This window comes from Bos mutus, unplaced genomic scaffold (genome assembly GCF_027580195.1).
Source record: "Bos mutus isolate GX-2022 unplaced genomic scaffold, NWIPB_WYAK_1.1 CTG207, whole genome shotgun sequence".
Classification (NCBI taxonomy): Eukaryota; Metazoa; Chordata; class Mammalia; order Artiodactyla; family Bovidae; genus Bos; species Bos mutus.
In genome coordinates, this window is record NW_027219526.1 from 279,574 (window position 1) to 304,780 (window position 25,207).

General features: G+C 58.1%; 1 protein-coding gene and 1 pseudogene across 3 annotated transcripts; both read right to left on the minus strand.

The window, feature by feature from the left end:
• Nucleotides 1–539: 539 nt before the first annotated feature.
• RNF212 (ring finger protein 212) lies at nt 540–25,207 on the minus strand. Of its 3 annotated transcripts, none has more exons than XM_070366779.1 (12): nt 25,079–25,207; nt 22,688–22,749; nt 20,457–20,531; nt 17,230–17,286; nt 16,315–16,373; nt 15,466–15,518; nt 15,318–15,381; nt 14,502–14,547; nt 13,025–13,088; nt 1,861–1,930; nt 743–864; nt 540–661 (listed from the first exon to the last, which is right to left on the minus strand). In XM_070366779.1, the coding sequence occupies exons 1-12, from the start codon at nt 25,185–25,187 to the stop codon at nt 549–551; spliced, it is 894 nt and encodes a 297-aa protein (XP_070222880.1). In that variant the 5' UTR covers nt 25,188–25,207; the 3' UTR covers nt 540–548. The 3 variants fall into 3 exon arrangements, with proteins under 3 accessions (XP_070222880.1, XP_070222878.1, XP_070222879.1); XM_070366777.1 differs by having other exon boundaries at nt 13,025–13,157; XM_070366778.1 differs by lacking the exon at nt 17,230–17,286 and having other exon boundaries at nt 13,025–13,157.
• Nucleotides 4,222–8,284, minus strand: LOC138986830 (bleomycin hydrolase pseudogene; annotated as a pseudogene).

Here is a 25,207-nt window from a genome sequence, read left to right on the forward strand (position 1 = left end):
CCCCGTCTGGGGTGTCGTGCTCACCCTGCAGGCGCACACCTAGGCACACCGGCACGGCGCCACCTGTGCCCTCAGGAGCACTTCTGACGCCCGCAGCGTGGAAGCCAGAGCGAAGTGCCCCCTGCCTTGCTCAGCTCCCCAGGGTGGAAGATGGCCTGCGTTTGGCCACGGGCCTGACCCAGATGAGAGGACCTAGGGCTCTGGGGGCAGGTCTCAGCGAACTGTGACGTGAGGACTGTAGTTCTTTCTTTCCAGCCCACCATGTCCCTCGTGGGGCGAGGAGGGCGCACCTGGCCCACAGGAGGTCACGTGCAAAGCCCACGGCTGGAGACAGATGAGCCGCACATGACAGGGCTCAAGGGCGGGTCCGACCCATGAGGCCACCCTGCCGGCCTCATCCCCACAGCGGCCTGGACCAGCCCACCACCTCCCAGACGCCTGTTGCAGTCCCCAGCAGGGAGGCGGGGGCTGGCTGCCTGTAAGGAGGTTCTACGGCATAAAGAGCAGACACGTTACACTGCTGCTCCAGAGAGCCCAAGGCCATTTATTCACTCTCGTGGCCAAGTCGCTCCGTCAGGAAGAGGCAGGCTAGTGGCACGGACACCCAGATTAGGGTGAGCCTTCTGGCACTCGCGTGCAAGCCCCCCGAGGCCTGCAGGTCCTGCAGAGAGACAGGGTTACTGAGAGGGGCTGCGGGGGCTCTCGGGGCCTGCACCCTGGCTGCTCCCTGGGCCCCACTCACCTGGACGCTGCCTCTGCATCAGCCCTGAGATGCTGATGGGCTGCCTGGGTGCTGGCCCTCTGCTCGCCGCAGGCGCCAGGCTCTGCCTTGGCCACTCACAGGGCATCTGCAGGACCGGGATCCTAGCAGCAAATTTGATAGATAAAATCAGCAGTGCCTTTGACTCCATGGTCATTCAAGGGTCGGCTGCTTCTCAGTTTCCAAGGGCACACAGACAGCCTGGGGCCACGGGTCCAGCGGGAGCAGTGCCCAGCAGGCAGCCTCGTGCGAGGCCCACTCTGGACTGTGGTGACCCTGGCAAGGCCCCAAGGACCGCTGCTCACTCCTAGGGCCCAGAGCATCCACATGGGACTCCCAGGGTCCTCTGTGCTGATGCTGAAAAAGTCAAGTTACAGTCAGGGGGCGTGGAGCAGGGGACAGCTCCCTGGGGGTCAGAGGGCACAGAACGGAGTGGGGCTGGCTGTCTGGGGGTCAGAGTGTGTGCATCAGGGGGCTGGTTCCCTGGGGGTCAGAAGGCATGGAGTAGGAGGACCGACTCCCTGGGGGTCAAAGGGCATGGAGCTGAGGGCTGGCTGTCTGGGGGTCAGAGGGCATGGAGTGGGGTGAAGGTGCCCTCATGGAGGTTTGGGTTGCAGCCTGTGTTCAGGCAGGTGAGGGGATGGCTTTGTCAGTCATGGGCAGGGGGCCAGGGGTCTGGACAGTGCTAAATGGCAGTGTAGACAGGCTCTGGGTGAGGGATGGGAGGGAAGGAAGGGTCTGCTGTCTGCAGAGACTGCCTGGGCTCCCAGGGCTGAAGAGCCCCCAGGAAGGCGGCCCGCGCCTGGCACGGCTGCCCCTGCACATGGTGCTGCTGGGCTGGGCGCGCCGTGGGCCCTTCCAGCTGGAGCCCCTCGGGGCAGCAGGGGCAGCACCTGCAGAGTAGCCACCTGCCTGTCAAGAGACCCTGCTGCCCCCGGGGTCCTGCAGCCAGAATGCTACTCCAGGGTTTTCGTGACGGTGATCCATGTCTCCTTTCAGCTTCAAGAACGTGAAACAGTGCCCATAGCACAGCCTCCCTCAGAGCCCAGGACGGTATGGGCAGGGTCCTGGCGCCCCCAGGAGCCAAGGGCGGGACCTACCTGGGAGACTGGGGCTCGCTGGAGCATCGGGGCGTCAGGCCAAGGTGCTGAGGGCGGTGGGCGATGCTGCCTGCAGTGAGAGGTCAGGGGGGCTGTGCCCATCGCCGCCCCCACCCAGGACCCCCTGAGTGCCCATCTTTACATCTGAGCAGGCGGTCTGATGCCACTGCCCCCCACCCAGCTGCCCGCGGCTCTGTTCGGGAAGGACACTCCTGTGTGCGGCAGCTCTCAGTCCACATCTGGACCCATGCCATCCTGAGGGCCACTGGCAAGGAGGCCCCTCTGGCTCCGAGGAGGGTGGCAGCCACAGGCAACGCCAGGTGCTGGGACCGTTGCGCGATCTCCACCCAAGGCGCAGAGGCTTACCCTCCGACTTTTGCCGTTGACCCCTCCCGGCTAGTAAGAATCTTCTGTTAAAGATGTAAATGGTCCCTGGTGTGCTTCAGCCACACCAGGGGGCAAGTATGAAAAAACTGTTCTTTTCGAATACCTGAATTCTCCTGCATCTCAGTTCTGGAGTTGCAACAGGAGGAAGCAGGAAAGAGGACACCAGCGTTTAGCTGAGGCTCCTCTGTGTCCCCTCACGTACCCCTTACGTGACCAACCTGGACCAGAGAGGGTGAGTGCCTCTCCCAGCACTACATGGCCTCGGAGGTCTTGTCTCTCTGCCTGGGGCAGTGTGCACTGTGAAGACGCAGCCCACTGCAGGTGGCCGTGGGAGACCCCCAGAACGGCTGACAGCCAAGATGAGCCATCTCAGCAGCTGTGTTTGGGGGCTGCTGTTTTGGGGGCTTTACAGGGTCTGACAACCTGGGGCCTTGCTGACCCTGGAGGGACGGCACCCCCCCTCTCCACCAGGCGGGCTGGCTCTCAGAGGTAGGCCCGCTGTGCCCATGACCTGTGCACACCTCTGACGTGAGCAGCCAGGCCAGGGCTGGCTCCTGTCTGCGGTGACACTCAACCCAGACAAGTGGGGCAGCTTTTTGCCACCTGCCAGCCTGTGTGCCCAGCTGCCGCTCCAGGGCCAGCCCCCACCCTGGCTCTGTCCCAGGCCTGCGCCCATGCCTCCCAAGCAGCCCTGCCTCCTGCTCCTGGGGACTGCAAGCCCATCCGGCCCGCGGCGCCCCACCTGCTGGCCTCCCAGGGAGGACCCTGTGTTCAGCGCTCACGCGCTCGAGCCCTGATGGCCAGCAGCAGCAGCTTCTCACCCGTGCTTTACAGGACTCTGTGGGGACGACTATCGTTAACACCACCGAGAACCCCAAGGCCCTAGGAGCTCAACAACTCACGGGCTGTGTGGGCAGCGGTCTGAGCCCAGTAAGAGAGGCGCCAGGCCCACAGCTGGTGGTCTTTCGGGTCTTGCCTGAGAACCAGGGACCCCGGGGTCTCTGTCCTGAGGGTGCTGACCCCAGTGCTCAGCAGGCTGAGGCGGCGGCAGGGCCGGGAGGCACCGAGGAGCTGTTGCAGAGCCGGAGCTGCAGCCCGACTGGAAGCTAGTGCCCTGCTGAGGATGTCCCCAGGTCAGGGCCAGGTTTTGGTTCAGGAACGCAGGGGGCATAACTGAGGGTGTTTGGCAAGATTTCCTTTTGAAAGATTCAGATGGAAACCATGTTGACACTTAAAGAGAGTACATCTCACTGCCGGGCACGTGGGGTGCTCGTGCCCATGACACCAGGACGGGGGTCCTCTGGACAAGGCCCTGGGCGCTGACAGCTGGGCGACTGAGACAGGTGAATGGCTGGCCTTGCACACAGGCTCGTGGATGGGGACCGGGAAGGGGATCGAGCCACGGTCCCATGGCTTCGATTCTTCCAGGGGTGCATGCCAAGAACTGATTTAAGCTGCCACGGAGCTGAAATCCGCGAGGAGACTGGACCATTCCAGAACACCGCCAAGGCAGCTGACAGCCCCACACCTGGACACCCACTGCCGCAAGGCTGGGGAGGGGGCTCCCTCGCCTGGGCCGAGAGGGCGGCGGGGACCCTGTGGCTTTGCATTTGGGGTCACGAGCAGGAGGAAAGGGCACGGCACTGTGGCCAGCACGCAGACCCCCAGACCAGCCACAGCCATCCCGGGAGAGCGGGGCAAAGCCTCAGGACTCGCACCATTTTGAAAAGCCCTCCAAAATGAGCAAAGGGCGGAGAGTCCTCAGCAAAGAGAGTATTTCCTCACACACGGGGACACGGGGACCTGAGCACAGGGTTGATGGCGACTCCTGGTCAGAAACTCGGGGCCAGACAGCAGGACAACCCTGCCCGATGCTGTCAACTGAGACTCTGCCCAGGGAGTGCATCCTCAAGACAACGTTGTTCACAGGCAGCCAAAACCTCGGAGAGCTCACTACTGGCCAAGCTGCCCCACAGTGAAACCGTGCTTGGGTCTGAAGAGTGACGCTGCAGGCACGTGGCTCCACAGGGAAGGAGGCAGGTGCAGACGCCTATGGAGCAGGCTTGACTCCTGCCTCTACGACAGTGAGCATCTCTAAAGGAAGCAGGAGAGCCAGACTGCGGGCTCTTGTCACCCGCGGCTCCACGTCATCAGAGCCTCCCGGATGGGGAGACCACTTGATCAGAACTCGGTCGGGTGGCAGGAGAGGCTACAGCTCCCGAGGCACGAGAACCACGGGATGGCATCCCCTGGTTGGCTTGGCTCCGCGTTGCTCTGCAGGCTCGGCTTCAGCCACGACCATCTCTGTTTCCCAGAGTCCCGAGGCGGGCGTCCCAGGGAGGGCACAGGCAGATCTGAGTCCTGGTGATCCGGTGGATCCCGGTTCCCGCCTGCAGACGCGCCTTCGGGCTGTGTCCTCACGTGACCTCTTCCCACGTGTGCGTCTCCCGGGGAGGACACAGATCCAACGGGATTAGGTCCCACCCTCAGGGCCACGCTGACCTCCAGAAAACCCCAGCTCCAAACAGAGCCACAGCTTCGAGGGGACACAGTCCACGGCAGATGGTGCACTAAGAGTGGTGACCGCCAGAGGAGGCAGCTAAGGAGATCCGGATAAACACGGAGCCCCACACGGCAGACAGAGCGCAGCAGAGGCAGTCCAAACCCATTAGCAGCTGTGCTGACCCAGCAGACTGAACGCTCTACTCAGAGGCGGAGATCACGGGCATGACCCAACCACGTGTGTCCACGGGACACACGCTTTAGGTCCAAAGACGCATGCTGTACCCAATCCGAAATTCAACGAGGAAAATTCCACTGTCAAATAGCTCATTCCTCAGGTTCCAGTTTATGAAAAAAGCATAAGACTCATTAGCTGAAAATGACAGCTCTTCAGGTCACTTAGGAACCAAGAAGTAGATAGATCTGTCAGGTCTCATTGAGAGGACAATCCCCCAAACCATGAGCTCCTACAAAATCCCACAGGAACAATCTGATCAGTGGATCTTAGGATTCATGTGGAAACGCACTGCACTTATTCTTCAGTCACTAAGTCATGTCCAACTCTTTGTGACCCCACGAACTGCAGCACACCAGGCTTCCCTGTCCTCCACTATCTCCCAGAGTTTGTAAAGAATCCGCCCTGGTTCAATTCCTGTGTTGGGAAGATCCCCTGGAGAAGGGATAGGCTACCCACTCCAGTATTCTTGGGCTTCCCTTGTGGCTCAGCTGGTCAAGAATCCGCCTGTAATGCGGGAGACCTGGGTTTGATCCCTAGGTTGGGAAAATCCCCTGGAGAAGGGAAAGGCTACCCACTCCAGTATTCTGGCCTGGAGAATTCCATGGATTCATGGGGTCGCAAAGAGTTGGCCACGACTGAGCAACTTTCACTTTCCCTTTCTTTCCAAGGAACATTTTTTTTTTTTTTTAGCACAGTGTTTTATTCAAAAGCTTCTCAGCAGGGGAATGAATGATATCCCCTTTTTGTGCCCACCCAACTCCCAATTCGAGAGGCAGAAGTTGAACCATTTGGCGAGAGCTCCCTCTAATGATTATGATTCAGATCATGATAAGGTTTTTGTTGTTCTCTCACCCACTTTCTCTAACCCTCTACTTAACCAAGACTCAAGTAGAGCCGTGTTTTCCACAGTTCAGAACAACTGGAAGGCATCATGTCAATTCTGATCAACCTCCCATTCCTGGGCTATTCGAGGCACATAGAATTACCTTGACAAAAACTGACTTCAGTGACTGCCACCTCGGAGGAGCAGAGATACTGTCAGGCAGCATGCAGTTCTGAGCTCTAATGTCAGGGCGCCCTCCTCCCACTCTGCTCCAGGAGCAAGGAGCAGTCGGTCTGCTTTCTCTCCACACACCTCAACTGCTCATCCTCTCCGGCCTATTAACACAGACACAGCACCACACCGGTGTGACAGAGTTAAGACAGACAATTAGATCTGATTAAAATGCTAACAGATCCTGAGCTGTTGGAGATGAGGAGAGTAGACAGTGTGACATGAGCTCTCCCTTTTTTTCTTTAAGAATATTTTGTTTCAGCATAAAGCACACTTTCCCAAAGAGGTTCCTGGAGTAGAAATCCAAGAGTCTGACTGTCCCGTGGGAACACACAGTCACCTATGTCACTTTGGCTTCAGTCCCTGGATCTGTCTTTTGCAGCTACTTCAGGTCCCACAGGAAGAGGAAAAGCTGGAGGCAACATCACTTGGCCAAAGCACCCACAAGGTCCCAGGCTGGCAGGACAATGGGCTCCTGCTCTAGTACAGCTGGCACCTCTTCAGGGACATGCTTCTTGTCCACCACCACTTCGTAGGTGTACTCAGAGAACCTCTTATCCGTCTGCACAGGTAACCTTTGTGGCCACGGTCTTCACCCCAGGAATTTTCCACTCTCCATCTTATGAACACGCCCTCCTGATCATCCTTTGCTGAGACAGCAGTGAAGGTCACGGCGTGGGTCATGTGACTCGCCAAAAGTCAGCCTCTCAGCTTTATTCACGTTCTCAATGGAGACGCCGAACACCAACTCATGGTCACAGATGTTCACGTCACTGAGGCCCAGTTTGCCACTGAAGTGTTTCCCAACATCACAGCCAAACCATACAGCCTCTCCATCTCTGATGGAGGCAGCAACCATCTTTTTCAAAACTCAACAGGCTGGTTGTTATAGAGGTTTTCTCCCTCTGACCATATTGCTTAAATAGTCCACTGGGTAAAGTTTGTTGTACTTGTGCTGAGGCCGAGGGTCATTCACTAAACAAATCTTATCTTCCATATTGAACAGCAGCTTGACGTGTTCCCTGTAAAACTTCAAGGATGTTATAGGGCCAGTCTTTTGATAGTTTTTATCTTTGTCTCCATACTTCCAGATGAATGTCTCTGGTGGATTACCCAAACAGATGCATACAACTCTGAATATCTCCTCCATCATGGAGTCCTGTGTGGCTGAGATTTCTTCTTTGGTTGCACCAGTGTGTACCAGGTTCCGTAGTCGTATGCAGAATTCTCTCATCTTGTGATCCAGAATATCATTCATCCTTCTGGTTGCCTCTGTGGTGTAAGTTTCAGGGAAGCACTTCTTAGGGATAACACCATATTTTTCAACAATATGACAAGCTATCCCATTGTCCTCCATCATTGGTAGGATTCATAAGCAAATACTGCACCAGCCTACCATCCTCAGGCTCCTTTTTCTGAGCTGTGTCCACAAAAGCATTTAAGAATAACAGCGTTCAACCTTGTCCCAGAAAAAGAGGTAAGACTGACTAAATTCAAATTCTTCAATATTGAATTTTCTCATGAATGGAAGTCTCATAACATTCAGACAAGAAAAGATCCAGCATCGCCCTGAACTCTTCTGGTCAGTGACGGGCTTGCCGTTCTGGTGCATGGCGTGCTGAACACATGCTGAGTACCCTGGACCCTGGCCCTCTTCAGACAGATGTCCAGCAGGTTGTGAGTGGTGCCGACATTCTGGGCCAGTACGAACTGAGCGTCGGAATTCAGTTTCTGAAGCAGAGCCGCTACCTTCTCCAAATTCAGTCCTGCTGGAATACCCGCTCCGTTCATGGCGCTGCCCAGCGGGGGAATGGTAGTTTCAGGGTCCTCAGGCTGGCGCCGGGACAGCACAGCGCCTTGCAGGCTGGGCGGTCCGACCTGACTCTCACACCTGGAGCGCCAGCCAAGGAACATCTTTTAATGTCAGTTATACTTACCACCTGCAGTGATTTTTGAGCCCAACAAAATAAAATCTGCCACTGTTTCCATTGCCTCTCCATCTATTTGCCATGAAATAATGGGACCAGATGGCACAATCTTTGTTTTTTGAATGTTGAGTGAAGCCGGGTTTTTCACTCTCCTCGTTCACCCTCATCAGTTTCTTTTCACTTTCTGCCATTCAGTTCAGTTTAGTCGCTCAGTTGTGTCCGACTCTTTGCGACCCCATGAACCGCAGCATGCCAGGCCTCCCTGTCCATCACCAACTCTCGGAGTCCACCCAAACCCCTGTCCGTTGAGTCGGTAATGCCATCCAACCATCTCATCTTCTGTCTTCCCCTTCTCCTCCTGCCTTCAATCTTTCCCAGCATCAGGGTCTTTTCCAATGAGTCAGCTCTTCGCATCAGGTGGCCAAAGTATTGGAGTTTCAGCTTCAGAATCAGTCCTTCCAATGAACACCCAGGACTGATCTCTCCTTTAGGATGGACTGGTTGGATCTCCTTGCAGTCCAAGGGACCCTCAAGAGTCTTCTCCAACACCACAGTTCAAAAGCACCAATTCTTTGGCGCTCAGCCTTCTTTATAGTCCAACTCTCATATCCATACATGACCACTGGAAAAACCATAGACTTGACAAGATGGACCTTTGTTGACAAAATAATGTCTCTGCTTTTGAATATGCTATCTAGGTTGGTCATAAATTTCCTTCCAAGGAATAAGCGTCTTTTAATTTCATGGCTGCAATCACCATCTGCAGTGATTTTGGAGCCCAGAAAAATAAAGTCATCCACTGTTTCCACTGTTTCCCCATCTATCTGCCATGAAGTGATGGGACCGGATGCCATGATCTTAGTTTTCTGAATGTTGAGCTTTAAGCTTTTTCACTCTGTTTCACTTTCATCAAAAGGCTCTTTAGTTCTTCTTCACTTTCTTCCATAAGGGTGGTGTCATCTGCTTATCTGAGGTTATTGATATTTCTCCCAGCAATCTTGATTCCAGCTTGTGCTTCTTCCAGCCCAGGGTTTCTCATGATGTACTCTGCATAGAAGTTAAATAAGCAGGGTGACAAGATACAGCCTTCACGTACCCCTTTTCCTATTTGGAACCAGTCTGTTGTTCCATGTCCAGTTCTAACTGTTGCTTCCTGACTTGCATACAGGTTTCTCAAGAGGCAGGTCAGGTGGTCTGATATTCCCATCTCTTTCAGAATTTTCCACATTTTATTGTGATCCACACAATCAAAGACTTTGGCATAGTCAATAAGGCAGAAATAGATGTTTTTCTGGAACTCTCTTGCTTTTTCCATGTTCCAGCAGATGTTGGCAATTTGATCTCTGCTTCCTCTGCCTTTTCTAAAACCAGCTTGAACATCTGGAAGTTCATGGTTCACGTTTTGCTGAAGGCTGGCTTGGGAGAATTTTGAGCATTACTTTACTAGCATGTGAGATGAGTGCAATTGTGCGGTAGTTTGAGCATTCTTTGGCATTGTCTTTCTTTGGGATTGGAATGAAAACTGACCTTTTCCAGTCCTGTGGCCACTGCTGAGTTTTCCAAATTTGCTGGCATATTGAGTGCAGCACTTTCATAGCATCATCTTTCAGGATTTGAAATAGCTCAACTGGAATTATCACCTCCACTAGCTTTGTTCTAGTGATGTTTCCTAAGGCCCACTTGACTTCACATTCCAGGATGTCTGGCTGTAGGTGAGTGATCACACCATCGTGATTATCTGGGTCGTGAAGATCTTTTCTCTACAGTTCTTCTGTGTATTCTTGCCACCTCTTCTTAATATCTTCTGTTTCTGTTAGGTCCCTTCCATTTCTGTCCTTTATTGAGCCCACCTTTGCATGAAACATTCCCTTGCTATGCTATGCTATGCTATGCTAAGTCACTTTAGTCGTGTCCGACTCTGTGCGACCCCATAGACGGCAGCCCACCAGGCTCCCCCATCCCTGGGATTCTCCAGGCAAGAACACTGGAGTGGGCTGCCATTTCCTTCTCCAATGCATGAAAGTGAAAAGTGAAAGTGAAGTCGCTCAGTCGCGTCCGACTCTTAGCGACCCCATGGACTGCAGCCTAACAGACTCCTCCGTCCATGGGATTCTCCAAGCAAGAGTACTTTTCTTGAAGAGATCTCTAGTCTTTCCCATTCTATTGTTTCCCTCTATTTCTTTGCATTGATCACTGAGGAAGTGATCTCTCCTTATCTCTTTATCTCCTTATCTCTCCTTGCTATTCTTTGGAACTCTGCACTCAAATGGGTATATCTTTCCTTTTCTCCTTTGCTTTTCGCTTCCATTCTTTTCACAGCTATTTGTAAGGCCTTCTCAGACCGCCATTTTGCTTTTTTTGCATTTCTTTTTCTTGGGGATGGTTTTGATTCCTGTCTCCTGTACAATGTCACGGACCTCAGTCCATAGTTCATCAGGCACTCTGTCTATCAGATCTAGTCCCTTAAATCTATTTCTCACCTCCACTGTATAGTCGGTATAGTTCTGCCATTAGGGTGGCATATCTAAGGTTATTGCTATTTCTCCCGCCAATCTTGATTTCAGCCTTTGCTTCATCCAGCCCGGCATTTCACATAATGTACTCTGCACAGAAGTTAAATAAGCAGGGTAACAATATACAGCCTTGATGTACTCCTTTCCCAATTTTGAGCCAGTCCATTGTTTTATGTCCAGTTCTAACTGTTGCTTCTGGACTTGCATACAGGTTTCTCACGAGACAAGTAAGGTGGTCTGGCATTCCCATCTCTTGAAGAATTTTCCACAGTTTGTTGTGATCCACACGGTCAAAGGCTTTGTGTTTTTCCTTTGATCCATAAGGTAGTTATAATTGTTTTCAAATATTTTATTCTTATTTTTTTTTTCTGTTGCTGATTTCCAACTTAATTCCACTTTGGCCCCAAAATACCCTCCGTGTAAACAGTTCTTCCCAAGTGTCAGGGCCTGTCTCACACCCCACTGCAAGGTCCTCTTCACAGAATGTCCAAGCTGACCTTGGGAAGCCCCTCTGCGCCCCGCCACTGCGGGGGGCACAGTGCTTATCAGGTAAGTGGTGCTGACCTTAGTGTCACTTGCCTAGTAGTTCCATCAATCACCAACAGTGAACGTCCATATAAGTGCTGAAGGGATGATTCCTTTTAAAACTCTGTGGTTTTGGCCTGACACGCTTGAGGGCGTCTGCACTAACGACTGTGTCTGACAAGCCGACTTGAACCGTCCAGAAGGGGCCCTGCCCTCTGGGTGCACGGGCGCCTGCTGCGGGGAGGATGCTGCTCACAGAGGCACCTGAGTTGTGTCTCAGCCTGTCTGCACCTGCGGGCACGAGGCGGGTCCCCCGCAGACAGCGCACAGCAGGCGCAGGTCTCTGCTCTGGCGGGCACTCACACCAGACACTGTGCAAGGCCCACGCTGCGTGTCCACTTCACTGTTTGTCTCCGCCTCTGAGCAGGAGCGCGTGCTCCCGGAATGCACTCGACTCTTCCCGGCACCCGCCAGCCTTTGCTTCAGGCACCTGCGCCGCGGCCTGGTGTGCACACCTTCGTGAGCACTGCGGTCCCGTCAGCAGGAGGCTACCCCGCTGCTGGTCGGTTTCTCGGCATCATCCCGCGCGGGCTCACTCCTTTCACCCGGACGCCTCTGCGCTGCCGCTGGAGCGCGTCTCGGGGGTGGGGTCGCCTCTTACTGGCAGACCCGCTGCTCAGCGCGGGATGGGAGGGGCCGGTGCGCGCCTGCTCCCGCCGCCCAGCCGTCTGCTCTCTGCCTCGGTGCTCCCCGCCCGTCGGCCTCTGTTGCCCTCTAAACGCCTTCTTAATGCTTCCATTCCTCCAGATTTAAAACGGTCCTTTCCCTTGTTTTTCAAAAACTGAAGTACAGTTTACTCACAATGTGTCTAGTTCTAAGCGTATGATGTGTGTCTCAGTTACACATTAATCTATTCTTTTCCATTATGGACTCTGACAAGATACGGATAGAACAGAAGAAACAAGGTCCTGCTGTGATCCGCAGCGGGGAGCTGCAGTCACCATCCGCCAGGCCCCAGGCTCCCAAGGGGAAGGCGCCCCTAGCAGCAGGCTCGGTGCCTTGGGCCTGCAGACACTGGTGTGAGACCGACCCCTGCAGGGCAATGCCAAGGTGGGGGCCCAGAATGCCCATTGCCCAGAGGGAAGGCTGCCTTGGTCACCAATGGAACGGGTCAGCAGGAAGCAGGCAGTGCTTGAGAACGGGGGAGAGGAGGCTTCACAGGGGCTGAGAGGTGCTGCGTCCACGGAACAAGCGGCTGGAACCCTGACCGGTGGACATGCCAGCTGCACAGGATGGAGGTGGGCAGGAGGCGAGGAAGCGCCCGGGAGTGACTGACGGCCTGAGATCCCAGGAGAGCGCGGGCAGGGAGACAGGAAGGCGCAGCCCTGACCTGCACGCACGGTTCCCTTCTGAGGCTGGGCAGAAGGAAATCAAGCGCCAGCCAGGTGCTCAGGTGCCAGGGTGGCACCAACAGGCCCTGGACGAGGCAGCACAGAACACCTACACTTCAGGGGTGATGCTCAGGACCTCAGCCTCAGCGAGAGGACAGAAAACCAAGGGCAGAGATGCACCAGCCACGGCGAGAGAGCCGAGACCCCGGGGCTGGGAGGGTCAGCGCTGGCTCAAGCATGTGCGTTTCCACCACAGCGACACCGACGCCGAGGGAACCAGCCATGGCGAGAGAGAGCCGAGACCCCGAGGCTGGGAGGGGTCCGCGCTGGCTCAAGCGTGTGCGTTTCCACCACAACGACACCGACACCGAGGGAACTTCCAGAGAGGGATTGAGCGTGAGCCTGAGCCTCAGCCTGGTGCTCACGTTGACCCCAGGAAGGGCCGAGCGCTCACCCGCGGCCATGCCGCCAGCCGCCAGGAGGCACAACGGCACTGGAATGTCTGTGCCCGGAGACAGGACAGCAGGGCTGGCACCCTCAGCTGGGCCTGCAGGAGTGGCCCACTTTGGGGCAGGGTAGGCCCTGCAGTGCATGCGGTCTGGGCGAGGCGAGGCGTCTCCACTTACCCATGCGTCCGTCCCGAGGTGGGCTGAGCAGGGAGATCCTCGGGGGGCCAGTGGCGACCTCAGGCTGCCTCGTAAAGAGAAAACAACCGCTGACGCTCCAGACTGGCTCAGGAGCAGAGACTGTCCCTGTTTGCTAAGAACACAGATCCTCAGTCACATCTCCCTGACACACGTCAACGTTGTGTGCGAGAACACGGCCGCTGGCGGCTTTGCGCCTGCAGCCCCAGGGGCCCAGGTGGTGAGTGGATGAAGGCTCCACTGGCGACTTTAAGGATCTCACAAGAGGAAAAGTAAACGAAGTTCTTGGCTGACATTAGGAATTTGAAAATCCTGAGTAATCCTCACTTTGGGAGCGTCTTGTCACCTTGAAATCCAGATGCTGACAGATGCTGGCAGGCGGCAGTGAGGGCAGGCCCGCTCTGCACTGCGCACCCGCCAGGCGGGGCCCCACCCCACCCCAATGCCCCGAGCCCTCCCACTGTGCGGTGGGGCCTGGTGGGGGGCACACAGCTGGTGGGGGCCAGGAGCCTGAGCCTGGCACTACTGCTGCTGCCCGCCAGCCACCACCCCCGGTGTACCCGCTGCACCCTCGCCCCGCTCCCGTGCCTGGCACCACAGGGCTCCTTCGCTCCACCATCACATGGTGAGTGCCAGCTGTTGGCGGCCTCAATCCAGGGCCCCCTCTGCCAATGCCCCCACCCCAGCCTCACCTCTGCTGGCAGGATGACAGCCTCGGAGGGACTCCCAACACTCTGCAAGTGGGGTCACACTGCCCAGCAACCCAGTGTCCACCCACGGGAGCACCTCCCCGCCTCTGGGCTCCAGCCCCCGCCCACCCAGGGCAGGCTGACACCTCGCAGAGCCTGAGAGGACCGCTCCCTGCATCCGCGGGACGGCCGGGCTGGCTCCGCATGACCGTCGCTCACCGCCAAGGCTGCAGTGTGGCTGGCTGTGAGCAGGCCCCTCCTCACGGCTTTCCCGCGGCCACTGTGCTCAGAGCCCCTCTGATTTGGCCCCTCCCGGGCCCTCTGGCCCCCTGCTCCCACCCCCACCTCTGGCCTGTCCTGCACTTGGTGCCCCGTGTCCGGCACAGGCCGACTCTGAGAAGTCAGTCACAGCACAGGGACAAAACTGCTCCTGTCAGGCAGAATCCGAGCGTCGTCTCTCCTCACAGGCCCGGGCCCTCTGTTCGCAGGAGGGTCCATGACGGTACACAGGAAGACTTTGCAGGCGCAGGGCATCCAGTGGGCACTGCCGCTGCCCAGGCTGGAGGGGGCGTGAGCGCGGCAGCAGCAGGAACTGAGGCGTCATGAGGCCACCAGGCCAGTGAGAGAGGGGGCCTCCCCACCAGGCCTCTCCTTGGAGCCGCCTGGCGACCAGCCGCCTCTGCGCGTGGGCCATGGGACAGCTATCTACGCTGGGAAATACCATCCATGCAAAGTGCCTGGGACCACACGCATGATATCAGTGCACTCACCTTTCTCCTCGGAGAGGGCATGAGGTCAACTTCCATGGACTCTACCCTGTTACACAGACAGCAAGCCAGTCACGGGCTGACTGCACTAAAGTAACAGAAACACGTATGCACGCACATGTGCAGATGTGCACGCACGAGCCCCTGCAGGCCCCCTCCCTACAGCTGCTCAGCACTCCCAGAGTGTGGTGATCACAGCCCCGCCCAGGCCAGCAAAGCCCATAAAGCAGACACACTTGCCCATGGACACAGAGGCGCCCGCCGTGTGGCTGGAACGGGCCTCCTGTCTCCAGCCCCCATCCTTCCCGGGAAGGTCGTCCCCTCTGGGCTCCTCCTCGCCACCTGCACCGTCCCAGGGCTCCTCCACCTCCTGCCGGACGTCCGGGGCGGGACCACTGTCTCTGTCCACCCCACCGCCCAGCCCACGTGTTTCACATGTGTAGCGCTTGGCCACGCCCACTCCCTAATTAAGCTGCTCCAGGCTGGTGGGGACAGGGCCAGGCCTTCCCGCAGGTGCACAGGGCAGCTGGGAGGAGGGCCTTGCTCCCTACTTTCTGAAGAGCTGGGAACGGGGGTGTGGCCTGCGGGCATAGCCAGGGCATCCCATCAGCCTTGCTGCCCAGGGGCCCAAGTGCAACCTTCCAAGAAAAACACTCCCCCAGGGGCTTTAGGTCCCAGAGGCTGCCAGCGGCCCAGCCCACCCAGCCCTCCCATCCCAGTCAGGGAAGGGCCCACCCCTCTGCTTGGGGATGGGAGTGAGCGGCGAGGGGGCACCTGTGCCCAGTGCCTGCGCTGGGGGCGGGGGCTGAGGGTGCAGACCTCTCAGAGGCTGACGAGCCACGGGGCTGGAACAGAAGAGGTCCGCTCGGCTTTGCTGAGGGTGCTGTGACGAGAGGCCCAGTGCTGGAGCCTCAGGCGCACCCGGCACCTCCGCCACCCTCCGCCTTCCAGGCCTCACTTCACTTACTTGAAGCTGTAGTGTTTCCTGTGCTGAAAGCTGTTTGCTGTGACGACCTCACCCTAAACAGATGGAGAAAAGGCATTATTGAGTCGCAAACGTTTACATCCAGCTAATTCCTTCCAATCTGAAGTAAGGAAAACAGAAATGACCCATTTCTCCATGACACGCCCTGGCCCCTCCTCACCTCGGGAACCTGCACGGGCCTGGTCCACCCCAGAGGGGCTCCCCTGAGTCCCCAGAACCCACAGCAGGCAGCGCTGAGAACACAGTGCTTGCTTGCTTGCCTGCTAAGTCGCTTCAGTCGTGTCCGACTCTGTGCGACCCCACAGACAGCAGCCCACCAGGCTCTTCCGTCCATGGGATTTTCCAGGCAAGAGTACTGGAGTGGGGTGCCATCGCCTTCTCCGCAAGAACACAGTGGGCACTCCCTAGAAGCCTGCTGAGCAGGACCGGCTGCTGGGCCCAGCTCCCAAAGGACACTCGTGCCTGCTTCCAGGTGACCTCGTGAAACAAGTTGGGTGCTGGTGTGTGGGGTGGACAAGCGTCCACGGTCCCTGAGACAGAGCCAGAAGCAGACACACCACTGGGGCAGGTGGGAAGACCCGGGCAAGCGTGGTCTGGGGTGAGGGTGCCAGCTGTGGAAGCAGGGGGGCACAGGTCCCTCCTGGAAGGAGACGCAAGCCACACCAGTGCAAGCGGAGTGAAGTGGTCAGAGGGGGGGCCTGGCCCAGAACCCACCACGCCAGAAACACCCCACCTGGAGACCGAGGCAAACAGGCAGACTTGAATCTGGAGACACCAGGCCTTCCCACCCGCCGTGCGCCCCCTCCCCGCCACGCGCCCCCCAGGACTCACCTCTGCAGCTGCTCCACCCGCAGCGTCGACTTCCTGAGGGACTCCTCCAACTGAGAAATCTGAACACAATCGAGTGACTTCCCGTTACCACACAGGCCAGGTGACAATTTAGAGGTAACAAGAGAATTCTCAAGTTCTTAAACCAGGAATCAGAATGCAAGTGACATGACCGTGGCCCTTGCACTTTTTCTAAGAATTTGTACCAAATCCATTTCACTTTTACTTTTCACTTTCATGCACGGGAGAAGGAAATGGCAGCCCACTCCAGCGTTCTTGCCTGGAAAATCCCAGGGACGGGGGAGCCTGGTGGGCTGCTGTCTCTGAGGTCACACAGGGTCGGGTACGACTGAAGCAACTCAGCAGCAGCAGCAGGTCACCAGGTGTGTCGGAAACCGGCTCTAGGAATCTCTCCAGGAAGTGCAAAGCCCAGCCCAGCACCGCTCCAAACCAAACCACGGAGCGCCCTTCGGGCAGAGCACCTCCCGATGCCCACCCCCTGCTCCTCTCCACCCACACGGCCCAATAGGAGGCTTCAACCCAAGTCACAGCTGAAGCTCCACATCTGTTTTCACTAAAGCTTTACTTTCCTTCTTTTGAGTTTCAAAACCAAGTGAGGAGGATGCTTTGGGGATAAGCAAATGGGCACTAAACCTCCTTTTGTGAAGATCGGCCAGAACAACTTTATGCTCACATTTATGAAAAAGCACCACAGAAACTGTGGGGTGATCATGGGTCTGTACTGATGCCCAAGGTGGAGGTGAAACCACAGTTGGGTCCCCAGGTGGCTGCATGGCTGACCTCAGAGAGGAACCGTGCAGCGGTCTGAGCGTTTGCAGACAAACACCACCCAGTGGCCCATGCCAGGATGGGGTAACACAGCCACCTCGCTCCCTGTGGCCTGCTGACTGGAGTTACCTTTTCTCCATAGAAGGCTAACAGTCTCCTCCTGTGCTTTTCTTGAAATTCTGAGATCTGAGAAGACAACATGTATCAGCTGCTGCAGAGGCTGAGGCCAGGGGCTTCCCGAAGCCCCAGCTCCTCCCCAGACACTGCCCCCCTGCTGCCCGGCAGCCAGAGCGGAAGCCAGCAGACCCCAGGCTCAGTGGGCAGCCGTGGCCGGGCGAGCTCCACCCAGAAGTGGTGAGTGCCATGGGTTTCACGTGAAGACCACGTGGGCGTGATGGCTGCTCTGCCTCCCTTCCATGTGGCTTCAGTGGTGCTCAGGACTTAGGACAGGACACAACCCACACACACCACGTGCCATCCGTCAGGTAGCAGCCACTGGATCACAGTAGCCCCCCGACCAGGACTTCACTGGGCAGGGATGCCACCAGGCCGGCTGGCAGGGCCACACTGCTCTGAGAGCCCAGTGACCTTTACTAGCCAGCTGGTCAAGGCCAACAGTGCCTGAAACCAGCACCACCCTTGGTCTCCTATTCTGAGCCCCAACCTCCATGTCTATGGAGCAGAGCCTGGACTGTTCCTGGAGGCACCGACGGATGTTAGGAGAGAATGACTGACTCATTTGTGGGAAGGGGGAGCTGTTCGTTCATGTATTTATCTGGCTGTGCCTGGTCTTGGTGGTGGCATGCAGGGTTTTTCCATCCTTATAGGATTCAGAATCCACAGTGACAGCATGCGGGGTCTAGTTCCCTGACCAGGGATCAAAGCCAGGCCCCTGCACTGGGATCGCAGAGTCTTAGCCACTGGACCACCAGGGAAGGCCCCAGAGAGAGATATTCTGCAACCTTGGGGTTTTCACATGACACGCACCCTCCTGAAACACTGAACTGAACTGTTCGGGCCTAATTCTTGTTGTCATCTCTGCACAGCTGAGAGACAGCGGAGACAGTACTGAGCAAGCTGGTTGAGGCAACACCATGTAAATGCCCCCCAGTCACTCCCTGCCACCAGGGCTCTGCCCCCAGGCGTGCACACGGCAGGGCATGCTCCCAGGGCTCACTGGTCTGGTCCAGATGGAGGGAAGACGTCCTTCTGTGCAAACAGGCTGACCGCCTTGGAGCGGGGGAAGCCGCAGGTGGAGGCAAACACCCTGCCAGAGCCCCTGCCGTTCTAGCTGCTGCCTCATCAGAGGGGTTCAGAGCCCTTACCGTCGGGGACCCACCCCACGGGACAAGGGATGTGCGTCTCCACCCACAGGAGGGGCAGTGGACACAGGCTCTGCCTGGAGTGCCCGCCCGTGGAGAGGGTGATGCGAGTGCACCCAGGGCTGCCACTGCACGAGTCCTCACAGCTCCCGAGGCCCCGTCCCAGGAAGGCTCCAGATCACACCGACGGTCCTTACTTCTGCTGCCCCCGCCAGGGCCCTCGCAGGCAGGCACCCAGTCCTCACTCGTCAGCCCGGGACTGTTCCTGCCTCTCCCTCTACCTCCCGGGTGGGACTGGAGGTGAGGGCCATGCCCCTGGGAGGGGTCTGAACAGGTCTAAAGCTGCCTTCCTGTCACCGAAGCAAGACAAGGTGACAGTCACCTCTCTCAGCTCACTTCTCCCGAGGGTCCCAAGCTCAGGGCAAGAGAGATCGATGTCCGAAGCTGACCTCTGAGTGCGCGCCTTGGAGCAGGGCCCAAATTGAGGAGCAGCAGCGCTTCTGGGTGTGGCCCTGGGCTCCTGCTCAGCAGCGTCTGGGAGCCAGTCACGGGGAGCCCCACCCGAGGCACTGAGCCCAGCAAGGCCCACGGCAGGCTGCTTCCAAGGGGGACCTTGGTGAGGACAAGCACGCAGGGCTCCGTGATTCAGACGCATCAGGACAGGTGAGGCCACAGCAGGAACAGGGCCATGGGCAAAGCTGACCGTGGGCAAGAGGCCGGGCAGGGGGTGGTCCCTGAGCATCAGGTGGCAGCAGCCCCACTGCGGGCAAGGGCTTCGGGTGTGCTCGGGCGCAGCCACGCGCCACCTGCCCTGGGTGGGGGCCAGCCTCTGGGACTCAGTGTCGGCCTGACCAACAAACAAAACAAAAAAGGGCTTGAGCCCCCAGCTGGAGTGAGACAGGAGTGAGACTTGATGACACTCGCACAAAGTCTGCAGGCCGTGTCCAACAGCAGCCCACCCTGGGACTCGAAGGAAGCCGAGGAGGAGCTGACCATGGCCATGCCGCCCTGGAGCCTGGGAGGTGGGAGAACGCGTGTCCTCGGGCCAGGTTATGGTCTGGGAGCAGCACAGGTGGAGGGTGTCTGTGCTGAGGGGTCAGGAGGGGACGTGCAGGCAAGAGAAGTCAGGACAGGACGCGCAGGCATGAGGGGTCAGGAGAGGACGTGCAGGCACGAGGAGGGGTCAGGAGAGGGCGCGCAGGCATGAGGAGGGGTCACGAGAGGGCATGCAGGCACGAGGAGGTGTCACTAGAGGGCGCGCAGGCACGAGAGCTCAGGAGAGGGCGCATAGGCACAAGGAGGGGTCAGGAGAGCACGCGCGGCCACGAGAGGTCAGGAGAGGACGCGCAGGCACGAGAAGTCAGGAGAAGAGGACGCGCAGGCACAAGGCGGGGTCAGAGGAGGACATGCGGGCAAGAGGAGGGGTCAGGAGAGGGCACGCGGGCACGAGGAGGGGTCAGGAGAGGGTGCGCGGTCACGAGGAGGGGTCAGGAGAGGACGCGCAGGCACGAGAAGTCAGGAGAGGACGCGCAGGCACAAGGAGGGGTCAGAGGAGGACGTGTGGGCAAGAGGAGGGGTCAGGAGAGGACGTGCGGGCACCAGGAGGGGTCAGGAATGGACACGTGGGCATGAGTGGTCAGGAGAGGATGCGCGGGCACGAGGAGGGGTCAGGAATGGACACGCGGGCATGAGTGGTCAGGAGAGGACGCGCGGGCACGAGGAGAGGTCAGGAGAGGACACGCGGGCACGACGAGGGGTCAGGACAGGATGCGCGGGCACGACGAGGGGTCAGGGAGGGTGTCAGGAGACACAGCGTGAAGAGGCAGCCCCCTTGCCCAGTGTCTGGACGCCCCCAGCCCACTTTCCAGACCCAGAGCTGAGGCCCAGCCCTCAATCCCCTAGGCAGCATGGGCGTCCTGACCAAGCAGCCGCTGTGTCTCACGCCCTCAGACACGGGAGCGGTGCCCAGCCTTCCCACAGTGGGGGCGGGCGCAGACTGGGCTCCCACCCCACCTCCAGGGCCTGGGGACTTACCTGGGAGGTCTCCTTGGCGTACTTCATGCACAGGCTGTCCACGCCCATGAAGAGCGCCTGGATGTTGGGGTCCGTCTGAAAGAGAAAGGGCTGCTTCTGCCGACACTGCCTCCAGGGTCCAGAGGGCCATGTGCCTTAGGGCCGAGACCAGCCAGGACACCATCACAGCAGCTTCCGGGGCCCCGAGGACGCCATGGTGCGGGCGAGGGGCAGCGCCACCTCCTAGGGGACCAAGGGCTGCTGACCAAGGGTGGTGCTGAGGAGTTTCGGGCGGCTGGGGTTGGGGCAGCCGGGTACAAAGCAAACGGTGGAATCAGAAGCAGGAAGAGCAACCGGCACAATCTCTAACTCTCACAAGTATGTGTTGAGCTACTTTGGCGTAAATGTGACAAGAGGGTGCATGAACTGGCACCTGCCCACTGGCACACCCCCTGCAGGCACGCCTGCCTGTCCTCTCCCCCACGCCAGCACCAGAGACACAGGTGCACGGACAAGGACACACACGGGCCCATCCCCACTGGAGTGACAGTCATGCTGCACTCGGGGAGAGAGGCCCGCAGAAGCCAGGAAACACCCGAAGGGCCAGGGCCCCAGGAGCTGCTGGAGGACCTTGTGGTGGGGAGGGGGCGGCCGCTTCATTGGAGAGGCGGGCAGCTGCTTTGCGGGTGGGGGCAGCTACAGGGGAAGCGGCCCCAGACTCCGCTCAGAGCAGGGGCTGGGAAGGGTGCCGGTGGGGCAGGGGACTTGCTGCAGGCACTCGAGTACACGCGAGCCCCCGACTCGGATCTCCACCCGAGACCCTGGACAGCACCCAACACCCCGAGCCCCGTACTTCAAAGGAAACAAGACAGAAGGCTGCCCCCATCTCCATGGGCCCCGGTGAGCCCTACACACAGCAGGCAGGGACCCCAGTGATGGAGACCGGACTGACGCCCACAGAGGACCAGGCCCCACAAGGAGACCTTCCCAGGCCTTGGGACAGGCAAGGGCGTCAGTGCTGACCTGCCACAGCCCAGGGCTTCCCTGAGGGGAACGGATGGGGACCCCCAGTGGCACAGAAGGGGCGACTGCACGCCCCACGCACAGAGGAGGAAATATTAATAGAAAAAGTCTGAGTGTCATTTCATTTAATCTTTTCAACAATGCAATGAGGGCCCCAGAGTAGACGGGAAAGAGACTTTTCCAGGAGCCCACAGCTAGGACGAGAATCTGCTCTGGGTCTGCTGGACTCCAGAGCTGGGCTCAAGCTAAGACACACTGGTTACTCCCTAGAAGTTTATACGGGAGAACAGTTCCTCCAAGTGTGGACCGTGGGATATTAATACGTGTTCCTTGAAAAAGGGTTCTGTTGCAAACACATTTGAGAAGCACTCAGTGGAGGAGGTTTAACGAAGTGATGCCCTCTATTTTGAAGGCAGTGTGGTGGCTAAGAGCCCTGGCTGGCTTTGGAATCAGTCAGACTTGGGTTCTCAATGCCCCTGTGTCTCTCTCTTTTTTTTGTTTGTGATGGTTAGGGAGACACCCTCCCACCCCATCAGGCCTCACTTTCCCCCACTTCTAGGAATTTATGTTCCAGAAATATTCTTACAAGTATGCAGAACTGTGGTAAAAAAATGTTCATTTTAAGACTGAAATAGTAAAAAACTGAAAAAAATGAAAGGTTTTTTCCTATCACGCCAGGAAGTCATTTTCAGAGAATGTGGGTGTATACACTTTAGAACATCAACTGGGAAACACCACTTTGTTAGAATCCCACCGACACCCAGAGCAGGGCCCACACTCCTGGCTGTTGTTCTTGGGAAGCAGGAGTTGGAGACTTTCACATTCTGTTATGGTTTTGTTATGTTTGAGGTAATTTTATGTTTGTAATCAGAAAAAGAACTTTTACAGATTAAACATTAGATCAAATACACATCTTGGAACCTAAACTTGAAGGGATCAACTTTACTCCCTCGACCCTCTTAACTAGAATGGACCCCAGGGAGACCAACCCCACCACCGTGAGGAGCTGCAGGAGCCGGCGCCCCCCAGCAGCGCTCAGGCTCTGGTGAGGAGACAGCCGTATGAGGTATTCAGAACCACTAGTGGACTTTATACAGAAAGTCTGCACCATCTCCTAGCACACCAAGCAAATCAACAGAAGTTGTAGACACCACAACTGAGTAAAAATTGAACGTGATACTTAAAAAGAATCACTGGTTAATATTAACATACTATAGACTTCAACTTACATGTTTTGAAAGTAGAACTGTACGACAAGCAACTTTACAAATCAAGCATTCATCCCTTTTACCTACAAAAGAAAGCAAACTTTATTATAGTGAATAGTGCCTTTAAACACATATAAATGCAGACCTTAAATTATAGTACTTCTTTTAAAAGTATACAGGATCATAGGACTTACCGTGGACAAGCCTGGGGCATGCACATAGTTGAAAAGAATTACACAGTGACAATTTTTCTTATTTTCTAAATATGCTCCAAAACAGTGGCCACACACATCTACAGCACTTAAACTTAGATCAGCCCACGTTATTTCCCACAAGCATATTTTATAGGAATAAAATGGGGATAACTTAGCTGAAAATTTTAAGCACTACAAAATGAAAGCTCCCCCTGACCTGACAGTTCCAGGGTTTTGCTCTGCCCCTCGGCCTTGGCAGCAGGGCTCCTGCGAGGGCCAGGCCGCGCTGGGAGCTGAGAGCCGAGGCGGCTCGACCCCTGGCCACCCCGCCGCCTCGCCCATGCTCGGCCTCCTCCCACCCACTCCCCCCTGCCCCTCCTCCACCGCCTGGCCCTGGACCCCAAAGCGGTCCCTCTTCAGCCCCGTCGCTGCCAGCTCCTCTCTGGCCCTGCCCAGAACTCACAGCCTCTGATCTCGGTTTCTCCACCAGGCACCTGGGAGGCCAGGTGTCCACACCCGACTGGCCCAAGTCCTCCTAGGCAGCATCAATGGCCCAATCCCAGGGCTGTCCCCTCCACAGTCATCGCCTAAGAAAGAGGCCCCATTAGGCGTGCCTCTCTCCCCCTGCCCACACCAGGGCTGATGGGCTCGGCCCACTTCCTGTGTCTTGGCGGGATGCCTCCCCTTCCCCACCCCAGGCCTAGTCTTCCAAGGGCGGGCTCGCCCTCCTCTCCCACCCACTGCCTCCGAGAGGGCTCCTGCCCTCCCACAGACCCCCTAAGCTCCACCCCAGCCCTCCCTCTCTCCTCCCAGCACCCAGCGAACCCCTCTTTCCTCTCCGCAGGGCACTTAGGCAGGTAATCCTCACACTAAGGCCGGTGCCCTGACTGCCCTGGGAGGCCTGGTTTGACATTTCGGCGGTCTCTCCCCACCCCAGCCTCCTCCTGGCCTCACCCAGCTTCTTTAGAAAACGCTCTTGCCCAGGTGAGAACAGGCTTGCGTGTCTCCTGCCTCCCGCCCGCCCCTCACCCCAGCCCCTCCAGTCCCCCCCACAGCACTCCACTGTCTGGACCACCAGCCCCTTGTGTGCTCACAACCCTTTGGAGTCTCCCTGCACGGCTGTCCCGGGCACCTCTGTTCCACACGTGAGGTCCTGAGCCTCAGCTCAAACCTGCTGGCACTCTGGATGGCCAGGGGAGCCGCACCCCCAATCCGGCCAGCTGCTGCCCAGACTCAAGTCTGCCCAACGTGAGCCCTGCTTCTGTCCAGCCGTGGTGGCTGTTCTGCTCCGACACGTCTCGCTGTGCTGGGCTCTGCTTCCTCCCGGAGCGCTGCCTGCCCCCTTCCCACGTCCTCCGGCTGCCAGGATCTAGACTCGGCCAGCCCACTGGGCACGCGCCTCTGCCCCCCCACCCCCAGAACCTGCGAGCCCAGCACCCGCGGACCTGTGGCACCACCCGACGTCGAGACGGAGCCTGGAGGAGCCCGAGGGTGGGCGGCGAGCTGGGAAACGCGCCAGGCCGGAGCAGGCGGGCTGGGGAAGGGGCGCGAGGGGCAAGCGTGCACCGAGGGTCCTGAAGGGAGAGGCCCAGACACGGGCCCGCGCGGGGAGGAGTGTGGGGTGAGCCTGGCACCGGCTGGACCCCCGCTCACGGCTGCCCAAGCTGATGGGCGCCATTTCCTCCAGAGGGTCTGGGGGCGAGGCGGGGAGTGATGTTCTGATTCTTCACCTGTGAGCTGGAATCACAGGTCAGTCACTCGGTGAGAACTCACTGCGTTGCCATTTAGGCTTTTTTCCCGCCTGAGCTCTCTAGGTCAATAAAAACACTTCCGAAACGGAAAATGCCGGTCAAGGCGGTGCCACAGGCGCGGGCGCTGGGCTCGCAGGTCCTGGGGCGGGGCCGATCAGCTCGCGGCCCGCCCGGGGTCCCCTCCGCTTGCTTCGGGCCTCACGCCCACCGCCGCCTCTGGAGACCGCTCTGCACCCGCCTCCCCGCTTCCCGCGCCACGCCCGTCGGGCTGCGAGCGGCGGGTGGTGCTGAGGTGCCGGGCCCGCGCTGCCCACTGTGCCCGCGGCCCCGCTGCCCCAGCCCAGAGGCGTCCGAGCCGCGCGCGACCCCGGGCCTCTCGGCCGGCGCCCCGGCCCTCGTGCCGCCAGCCCTCCCCCAAGAAGCTCGCCTCAGGGCGCCGCCTCAGGGAGCCGCCGCCGCGCCCTGACCTTTGCGCAGGCAGGCGTCACAGTACACGTGGCCGCAGTTGGTCAGGCTGAAGCACGACGTCGCCTGGGGCGGCTGGAAGCAGCGGTTACAGAACACCCAGCTGGCCATGTCTGCACCAGGGCCGTGCC